At 39.6% G+C, this 10,417-nt stretch overlaps 1 protein-coding gene across 2 annotated transcripts in view; it reads left to right on the top strand.

Annotated features, from left to right (window-relative positions):
- Positions 1 to 7,059, top strand: part of FAM114A2 (family with sequence similarity 114 member A2) — a 38,301-nt gene extending 31,242 nt beyond the window's left edge. For both annotated transcript variants that reach the window (XM_024123221.3, XM_024123219.3), the window contains exons 13-14: positions 3,657 to 3,710; positions 5,945 to 7,059. In XM_024123221.3, the coding sequence (XP_023978989.1) occupies positions 3,657 to 3,710; positions 5,945 to 6,046 (156 nt within the window). In that variant the 3' untranslated portion in view covers positions 6,047 to 7,059. The remainder of the gene's footprint in view (positions 1 to 3,656; positions 3,711 to 5,944) is intronic.
- The last annotated feature ends 3,358 nt before the right edge of the window (positions 7,060 to 10,417 follow it).

Raw genomic sequence — 10,417 nt, 5'->3', positions numbered from 1 at the left:
TTTTTTCCGGTACGCGGGCCTCTCACTGTTGTGGCCTCTCCCGTTGCGGAGCACAGGCTCCGGACGCGCAGGCTCAGCGGCCATGGCTCACGGGTCCATCCGCTCCGCGGCATGTGGGACCTTCCCGGACCGGGGCACGAACCCGTATCCCCTGCATCGGCAGGCGGACTCTCAACCACTTGCGCCACCAGGGAAGCCCTTTTTCGAAGTTTATTGATTTGAGTCCTCTCCCTCTTTTTCTTCATAAGTCTGGCTAATGTTTATCAAATTTGTTTATCTTCTCAAAGAACCAGCTTTTAGTTTTATTGATCTTTGCTATTGTTTTCTTTGTTTCTATTTCATTTATTTCTGCTTTGATCTTTATGATTTCTTTCCTTCTGTTAACTTTGGGTTTTGTTTGTTCTTCTTTCTTTTGTTCCTTTAGGTGTAAGCTTAGGTTATTTACTTGAGATTTATCTTGTTTCTTGAGCTAGGCTTGTATTGCTATAAACATCCCTCTTAGAACTGCTTTTGCTGCATCCCATAAGTTTTGGATTGTCGTGTTTTCATTGTCATTTGTCTCTAGGTATTTTTTGATTTCCTCATTCATTTCTCCAGTGATCTCTTGGTTATTTAGTAATGTATTGTTCAGCCTCCATGTGTTTGTGTTTTTTACGTTTTTTCCCTGTAACTGATTTCTAAGCTCATCGCATTGTGGTCAGAAAAGATGCTTGATATGATTTCAATTTTCTTAAATTTACTGAGGCTTGATTTCTGACCCAAGATGTGATCTATCCTGGAGAATGTTCCGTGCGCACTTGAGAAGAAAGTGTAATCTGCTGTTTTAGGAGTGAATGTCCTATAAATATCAATTAAATCTATTTGGTCTCTTATATCATTTAAAGCGTGTGTTTACTTATTAATTTTCTGTTTGGATAATATGTCCATTGGTGTAAGTGAGCTGTTAAAATCCCCCACTATTACTGTGTTACTGTTGATTTCCTCTTTTATAGCTGTTAGAAGTTGCCTTATGTATTGAGGTGCTCCTCTGTTGGGTGCATATTTATTTATAATTGTTATATCTTCTTCTTGGATTGATCCCTTGTTCATTATGTAGTGTCCTTCCTTGTCTCTTGTAACATTCTTTATTTTAAAGTCTATGTTATCTGATATGAGTATCGCTACTCCAGCTTTCTTTTGATTTCCATTTGCATGGAATATCTTTTTGCATCCCGTCACTTTCAGTCTGTATGTGTCCCTAGGTCTGAAGTGGGTCTCTTATAGACAGCATATACATGGGTCTTGTTTTTGTATCCATTCAGCGAGCCTGTGTCTTTTGGTTGGAGCATTTAATCCATTCACACATTTAAGGTACTTGTCGATATGTATGTTCCTATGACCATTTTCTTAATTGTTTCGGGTTTTTTTTTGTAGGTCCTTTTCTTCTCTTGTGTTTCCCAGTTAGAGAAGTTCCTTTAGCATTTGTTGTAGAGCTGGTTTGGTGGTGCTGAATTCTCTTAGCTTTAGCTTGTCTGTAAAGCTTTTGATTTCTCCATCAAATCTGAATGAGATCTTTGCCAGGTAGAGTAATCTTGGTTGTAGGTTCTTCCCTTTCATCACTTTAAATATCTCATGCCACTCCCTTCTGGCTTGTAGAGTTTCTGTTGAGAAATCAGCTGTTAACCTTATGGGAGTTCCCTTGTATGTTATTTGTCATTTTCCCTTGCTGCTTTCAGTAATTTTTCTTTGTCTTTATTTTTTGCCCATTTGATTACTATGTGTCTCGTCGTGTTTCTCCTTGGATTTATCCTGTGTTGGACTCTCTGCGCTTCCTGGACTTGGGTGGCTCTTTCCTTTCCCATGTTAGGGACGTTTTCAACTATAATCTCTTAAAATATTTTCTTGCGTCCTTTCTCTCTTTTTTCTCCTTCTGGGACCCCTATAATGTGAGTTTTGTTGCTTTTAATGTTGTCCCAGAGGTCTCTTACGCCGTCTTCATTTCTTTTCATTCTTTTTTCTTTATTCTGTTCCACAGCAGTGAATTCCACCTTTGTGTCTTCCAGGTCACTTATTCGTTCTTTTGCCTCAGTCATTCTGCTATTGATTCCTTCTAATGTATTTTTCATTTCAGTTACTGTGTTGTTCATCTCTGTCTGTTTGTTCTTTAATTCTTCTAGGTCTTTGTTAAACATTTCTTGCATCTTCCGTATCTTTGCCTCCATTCTTTTTCCGAGGTCCTGGATCATCTTCACTATCATTATTCTGAATTCTGTTCCTGGAAGGGTGCCTATCTCCACTTCATTTAATTGTTCTTTTGGGGTTTTATCTTGTTCCTTCATCTGGTACATAGCCCTCTGACTTTTCATCTTGTCTGTCTTTCTGTGAATGTGGTTTTTGTGCCACGGGCTGCAGGATGGTAGTTCTTCTTGCTTCTGCTGTCTGCCCTCTGGTGGATGAGGCTATCTAAGAGGCTTGTGCAAGTTTCTTGATGGGAGGGACTGGTGGTGGGTAGAGCTGGCTGTTGCTCTGGTGGGCAGAGCTCAGTAAAACTTTCATCTGCGTGTCTGCTGATGGGTGGGGCTGGGTTCCCTCCCTGTGTTTGTTCGGCCTGAGGCGACCCAACACTGGAGCCTACCCGGGCTCTTTGGTGGGGCTAATGGAGGGCTCTGGGAGGGCTCACGCCAAGGAGTACTTCCCAGAACTTCTGCTGCCAGTGTCTTTGTCCTCACGGTGAGACACAGCCACCTCCGTTTCTGCAGGAGACCCTCCAACACTAGCAGGTAGGTCTGGTTCAGTCTCCTATGGGGTCACTGCTCCTTCCCCTGGGTCCCGACGCGCACAGTACTTTGTGTCTGCCCTTCAAGAGTGGAGTCTCTTGTTTCCCCCAGTCCTTTCGAAGTCCTGCAATCAAATCCCGCTAGCCTTCAAAGTGTCATTCTCTAGGAATTCCTCTTCCCGTTGCTGGACCCGCAGGTTGGGAAGGCTGACGTGGGGCTCAGAACCTTCACTCCAGTAGGTGGACTTCTGTGGTTACATGTTCTCTGGTTTGTGAGTCACCCACCCAGCCGTTATGGGATTTGATTTTATTGTGATTGTGCCCCTCCTACTGTCTAATTGTGGCTTCTCCTTTGTCTTTGGATGTGCAGTATCTTCTTTGGTGAGTTCCAGTGTCTTCCTGTTGATGATTGTCCAGCAGCTACTTGTGATTCTGGTGTTCTCACGAGGGGGAGTGAGAGCGTGTCCTTCTACTCCGCCATCTTGGTTCGGCTCCGGCAGCCATCTTCCTGTGTTAAATAAGCCTCGTTATTTTCTCATTATGCGTGCTGATCAAAGAGTACTTAAAATGTAAAAGCATTTTCTTTCCATTTCTACTTGTTATTTGGCTAGACAATAACATATATTACCATTCTTTTATTTTAACCCGTGTCCCCTGCATCGGCAGGCGGACTCTCAACCACTGCACCACGAGGGAAGCCCATGGATGTGGGGTGTCTTTTTTGGTGAGTTCCAGTGTCTTTCTGTCGATGATTGTTCAGCAGTTAGTTGTGATTCCGGTGCTCTTGAAAGAGGGAGTGAGACCATGTCCTTCTACTCTGCCATCTTGAACCAATCATCATACTTTACCTATTGTTTTTTTAATGTGCTATGCTCGCTTAACACATTATCCTTTGTTCTAGGTCAAGGAAAAGGCAGACGTCCTTAATCCATTAATCACTGCAGTATTTCTAGAGGTTAGTAGTACTAATTGTTTTTTAAGTCTCCAACTTCTAGGGCATTATGTATTAATAACTCTTTAACTTTTTATTTTTTGTTTTTTTTCACTAGTTTAGCCATGTTCGTGCAGATATGACCAAAATGGTATATATTTTATCATATTTCCCGTTCATGAATTACAAACCATAAAGATGAAGGTGCCAGGTAAAGTGCAGAGGAAAAAGTGGTAGGCTGTCATTACTTAGTACTACCCTTTTGTAATTAATGGACAATTCTCATTAATGAAACGTCTTCTGGAGACTAGCTAGTAAACATGATGCGCTGAAAATTACAAATAGGCTAGCACTGCTCCTTAAAGGACTAAGGTTTATGCAGAGGAGATTAGTTACAAAACAAAACAAAAGAAAACAATACATTTTCTTGACCAGAAGTTTGCTTTATTATGTCAAAAAGCTACCTGTGTTTACATAATCCGTGTCAGTTCATTAGATTTAAGAAGGTAGGTGGTTTAAGTCCATGGATGGATTATATTGCTGCCATGTATGATGCTTTCTGATTTCCATGATTTAAGAACTCTATCTTGGGACTTCCTTGGTGGCGCAATGGTTAAGAATCCACCTGCCAATGCAGGGGACACAGGTCTGAGCCCTGGTCCAATGCAGAGGACATGGGTTCGAGCCCTGGTCTGGGAAGCAGAGCAACTAATGAGCCTGTGCGCCACAATTACTGAGCTGTGCTCTAGAGCCCGCGAGCCACAACTACTGAGCCTGTGTGCCGCAACTACTGAAGCCTGCATGCCTAGAGCCCATGTTCCACAATAAGAAAAGCCACCGCAATGAGAAGCCCGCACACTGCAATGAAGAGTGGCCCCTGCTTGCTGCAACTAGAGAAAGCCCACACGCAGCAATGAAGACCCAACGCAGCCAAAAATAAATAAATAAATAAATAAATTTATATTAAAAAAAGAAAACCGCAGAAGGCAGAAAAAGTGAAAGATAAAAAAAAGAACTCTATCTTATAAATTAATTGTGCAAAAATTTAGATGTTTGATGATTTGTTTAAAACATTTATCTAAGTCTGAGGGGAGAAAATATATTTGATAATCAGGTTTTAAATATGAATTGAAAAAAATATTTTTGCCACTAGAATGTTACTTCTTTAGTTTTAGATTCTTTTAAAATTGCCGATGAAGAAATGCCTTTCCTTAACTGCATAGTTTTCCTTTAATAGTCAGGGAAATTATTCTGATCACTTAAGCAATTAAAAAAAATAAGTTTATGATTTAGTAGATGGCAGAATGGTAGAGATGAAAGAAGTTTGCAAACCAGGAGCCCAGTCCTGTCCTAGGTCTCCCCTGATTTGCACTATGACCATGGACCAGGCGTTTACCTTCTTGGCAATCTTGTTATCTTTATATACAAAAGAGATTTAACTAGATGTGCTGTGAGGTCTCTTTTGGCTGCAAAATTTGATATCAAACGTCACACTGAATAGGGGTTCTTGCCATTGATAAATCAAAAAAAGGTAAACTCACTTGATGGATACCCTTTTGCTATTCTGAGTTGTTTGTTCTTGCTTACAGATTTGAAACACTCTTGTCCTTGAAATTATACATTTTTATTTTAATGTAATGAACTCTTATTCTTCTGGAAAGTCAGAACTTGTCATATAAATGAAGTCTGGCAAACTCTGAGCATAATGATTCCAAGTTTTTCATATGTCTCTTGTAGTAGACAGAAACCTATCTGTACTTTATCATCTTTAAAAGCAGTATTCCTTGTTTATCTTTGTGAGCACCTGTCACATGTTCACTGATTATGTTGAGTCCATGGAAGAAGAACAATCACAATGGACTAGAAATCCTATTGATGTAGGATTCATAGCCTTCTGAAATCCTCTTTGAGCAATTGACTAAAATGCTGTGACAGGATCTACCCATTCAATCAAGAAATAAATAAGCTTTGAATGCCGAATTTGAGCAAGATGCCAAAGAATGGCTATCATTCTTATGGGCAAGCTGGACAAAAATGGTGACATTCTTTTTTGGTGCTGTCATATCGTTTTAAGAGCTAGATCATTCTTTCCCCTATAAGTTTAGTGAAATGGTTAAGTATGTATTCTTATTTGCAAGGCTACAGATTCAGTTAGATTGTAAAAATTAATTTGTTTTTTTGTTGTCTTATAATATATTTTCTCTTTTAAGTGACTGCAATATTTTCTTTTTCTTATTTTTCAATCCTCATCCTTATAGGCATCAAACAGTGCTTCCTACATTCAGGATGCCTTTCAGCTACTTTTACCTGTGCTGGAGATCTCTCTTATTGAGAACAAGACTGAATTACCAGAGGCATGAGCTACAGGTCCAGAGGCCTTTGTCAGAACACTGAAGAACAGAGAAGATTCTACCTGAGACTTGTGAGGGCCAAGAAATGCCACTGTCTTCTGGGTACCCCTGGAGAAGTGAGGGAGAAAGCTTATTTTAGTATATAAAAATCCAGGCAGGAGAGCAGGTTTAAGGAAGTTTGTTGCCTTCACTGCTTGGCTGAAGCATTCAGGTCCTCACACTGCTCTTCCCAGTTGTTATAATTAATAAATTATTTGAAAAGAAATTTTATAGAAAGTTAAAAAATAATAGCTCATAAGGTTAAGGGGACCCTCAGGCAAAAATATTGGTCTTTCTTTGACAAGATGCAAAACACTAAAAATTTTGCAGTGGCTGTAATTTTGCAGTCCGTGGATGTAATTGGTTGTTAAGCAAGAGGAAAAGGAGTTCAGTATTCTGGAATTCATGTACTTGATCTATTAATGCCATTTTATTTCTCCTCTCTATAATAAAATCTATGGCTTTAAGAAAACTGAGTATATATAAACTCTGTAATGATTACCCTTTATTACATGAATTCTTGGAATTGGTTAGAAAGTTTCATCTCCTCTTTAATTCTCAGTAGATATTTGGCATTGAGGAGAAGCTTATAGAATACACTTAGAGCCACATGAATGAACTATAGCAAAGTGCCCTTTGGCTTCAAATTGCTTTCCCACCGCAAGATGACAAGCTTCAAGTTGTAGTTGACCCCCCTTTACGGGATTCACGACCAATAAGTGCAATTTAGAGAAACAGTTTCATGTTTGAGATATTCTGAGTATCCAGGATGTTTTTCATGCATACCCTATATGCAGGATAAATTCTGTAATAGCCAACTCCAAAGGAGTGTTGAAGCTCTTTCAGTGATGGGGATTTTGTTGTTTGAATATTGTTGAAGTGGACTGTAGAGTCCCATAGAAACGATGTTCATGTATAACAGGATTAAGACAGTTTATTTTTCCTCATTCTTTTTTGTTTCTTTTAATGTATTCTTTAGCATGTTTATAAATATAACTTTTATCTTTCATACTTAAGCCTTCTTTTGCTTTCTTCAACAATTTAAAAGACTTATAGGTTATCTTCCTGAAAGCTATTTTGGTATCCACTCTTCTAAAAAAAAGTTCTCCAACTTTGTGGTTTTTAATGATTCAGGTAACTTTTGTGAGCTCTGCCCCTTATCTTTTAAAACCTTTAAATAAAATATAATAATTGTGTCATTTGATCCTTTTATTTACTTTTACAAATGTGAGCCCTGATATCTTCTCAGACCACAGAAATAGCAAAGCAAACCTATAAGAGGTTGATATCAAGACTATTTCTATGTGATCACCTTATTTGGGGTAGGGGGCAGTTTGTTAGCAAGGAGGAAAATAAGTAGATTTGGACTAAAAAGATACACCAACATCACTAAAATGTTACTCTGCTTATATTCTGTTCTAACATGATGAGAAAAGTTTTTGAATATTTCTTTTTATAGAAACATTTAACCCCTCCCAAAGTGAGTAATTCTGTAATTTCAGAAAAACAGTTGTGTTGTGGTAAGTAAAGCTGATGTCCGCAGCCCTAATTTGTGCCTCAGGCCCAGTTGCTGTGTCTGAACCTGGATCCCTGAGGGTGGTATTTCTTGAGCAAGGTTTAGAAACTGGCCACACTACCTACTACCTGTTCAGATTCTCATATAAGGGTAGTTTGCAGTTTTTACTCTTTGATCTGGAAACACATCTAAGGTTTTTCTTTTAAGAAGAGGGGTATAGACGTGGGGGATAGAACAGTGACTTTTTTTTTTTTTTTTTGCGGTATGCGGGCCTCTCACTGTTGTGGCCTCTCCTGTTGCGGAGCACAAGCTCCGGACCCACAGGCTCAGCGGCTATGGCTCACGGGCCCAGCCGCTCTGTGACATGTGGGACCTTCCCGGACCGGGGCACGAACCTGTGTCCCCTGTATTGGCAGGCGGACTCTCAACCACTGCGCCACCAGGGAAGCCCAGAACAGTGACTTTTTATGCCCGTCCAGATTGCAGCCCTCAGTTTCACCTGTTTTAGATTAGACCTTACAAAAGACCATTGTGAGTCACTGCCTCTTCTTTCTCTCTCATCCCTCTCATCAGCTTTGCCCACCCACTCACATGTGTTTTAGTGGATTTAGGAGACCACCAATGAAATGATGAAAGGACCAATGAATTCTGAGTAACAGTTGCCTACCTTTCACCTAGAATATAATGAAAAAGAATGAAAGTTCCTTGATTCAGTAGAGTTAGGGAAATAAGAGCATAAACATTCATTGATAGGTGGAATAGGTAGATTCAGGGGACTCATTGGAACCTGTTGGATTATGGTGATGGATTTTGGATGGTGCATGCTTCATTATTCCATTTGCGGTGAGTACGTGATGTAGTTTCTTGATGATACCTACTCTTTTGGTGCTACTTCCTTTAAATTTTTTGGTACCTAAGATTTACTGCTGTGTCATAGAATGTGCTACCTCCGCTTCCCAATTCACTTAACACCTTGATAGGTTAAATGTTTAGTTATTACTGGATAAAATGTTTCTCTTCCTACTATTGGGATCTTTAAAGGCTGTGATTAAAAGAGACTTTATTAATTTGATCTAAAAGAAATAGAAGTTTCTATGAAGTAATTCTTGTTCTTTTTTCCTTTATACAGTACCTCAGAAACATGTTAAGGACAAGCTATTTTTTCCTTGATTTTGATAGGTTGTTCTTTTTTTTTTTTTAAGGTATAGACGCCTAGATTGACAGGTCTCTGAAATGTGAATTTGTAATTCATATCGGTGGCATTACCACAAATCTGAAATCAGGGCTGATGTGCAAATGTAAATTTTCCAGTCCTACAATCAGGAAACAAGATTTTGTGGGTTCCTCTGCTTGAATGAGGACCCTCTTTTTTTTTTTTTTTTTTTTTTGTGGTATGCGGGCCTCCCTCTGTTGTGGCCTCTCCCGTTGCGGAGCACAGGCTCCGGACGCGCAGGCTCAGCGGCCAAGGCTCACGGGCCCAGCCGCTCCGCGGCATGTGGGATCCTCCCAGACCGGGGCGCGAACCCGGTTCCCCTGCATTGGCAGGTGGACGCGCAACCACTGCGCCACCAGGGAAGCCCGACCCTCTCTTTTGAATTTGTTTTTATATAAAGACCTATTTTAGGGAGAGATGTTTTATAAGTAGTTGCTATTGATGTCATCAGCTGAGAAATAGACATTTTTCTATACTTTTAGATGTTTTCTGAATTTAAAGGCGAGTATACTCTTCAGGTTGGAAAAACCCAGATAAAATTGTACCCACAGTGGGCTCTCAGTAAGCATGATATTTCTTCATAAGTGTCAAAGGTTGAAATCGCTTATTATGTCTTTACAATGTGAAGCTCATTTTCATAAATGATTTAGAATGAAGCATTTGAGAAATGAGGAAGTTCTAAAAATAACAAACCTCTTAATTAATGTTTCATCAAGTTCTCTGGCTAATACATGAGAATTTTGAAAACTCGCCCATTAATGTCACTTTTTAACCGCAACCTGTTCCTCACACACCAACCAGTCACTCGTTCCTCCCTGTTTTACTTGTGACCCTTGTTATTACATCCTTTCTTGTCATTACATCATCTGGGCAAATCCCAAAGTCCCTTCATGTCTATCACTTCCCCAATCAACTCTTCAGGGAAATTTTTTTATAAATCAGAATATTGTCTGAGCTAACATGTCCTTTAGGCTAAAGGTAAAGGAAGGCTGCAGTGACTGATCACTTCACCCTCACACATGAATGTTGAATTTTCTAGACATCTAAGTTTCTGACTGGCCTACTCTTGTAAGGGGCAGATACAGAGACTACAAATAGAATTGAATCATCATCTGTGTCTTCTTGTCAGCCCCAAATTTGTTTCCTTCTGTGCACACGGGCCATTGCTACTCTCTTAAGCTAGTTCTAAAGAGGAAGTCATTTTCCCCATCACAACTGTGCATGCACCGGTATGCTTAATTTTTTAAAACATGTTTTTAAAGTTGGAATGGGAGTAGTTTGTCACAGAGTTTCTACCAGCCAGTCTCGTTTGGGTAACTGGTGCACTGACTCAGCAATTTCAGCCAAACCTGTTTAAGCCTGATATGTCTACATAGTAATTGTAGCTGTTTATGTCTGAACTGAAGGCCTTCTCTTAAGTGTTTAGTACAACCTGATCTTCCTTTACTTCTTCCAGGCATATCATTGAGAGTAATGAGAACTGCATGTTTAGCATGTATGTCGAAGCAAGAGTTTCAAAGTAAGAATTGAATATTCTTAGGCATTTAGTGCATTCAGTAAATCAGCAAATATTAAGTACCTTTTTTCTGTATTTGTCTTGCTCACCATTGAG

This window comes from Physeter macrocephalus, chromosome 8 (assembly GCF_002837175.3).
Source record: "Physeter macrocephalus isolate SW-GA chromosome 8, ASM283717v5, whole genome shotgun sequence".
Classification (NCBI taxonomy): Eukaryota; Metazoa; Chordata; class Mammalia; order Artiodactyla; family Physeteridae; genus Physeter; species Physeter macrocephalus.
This window is presented reverse-complemented; position numbering and strand designations above follow the sequence as displayed.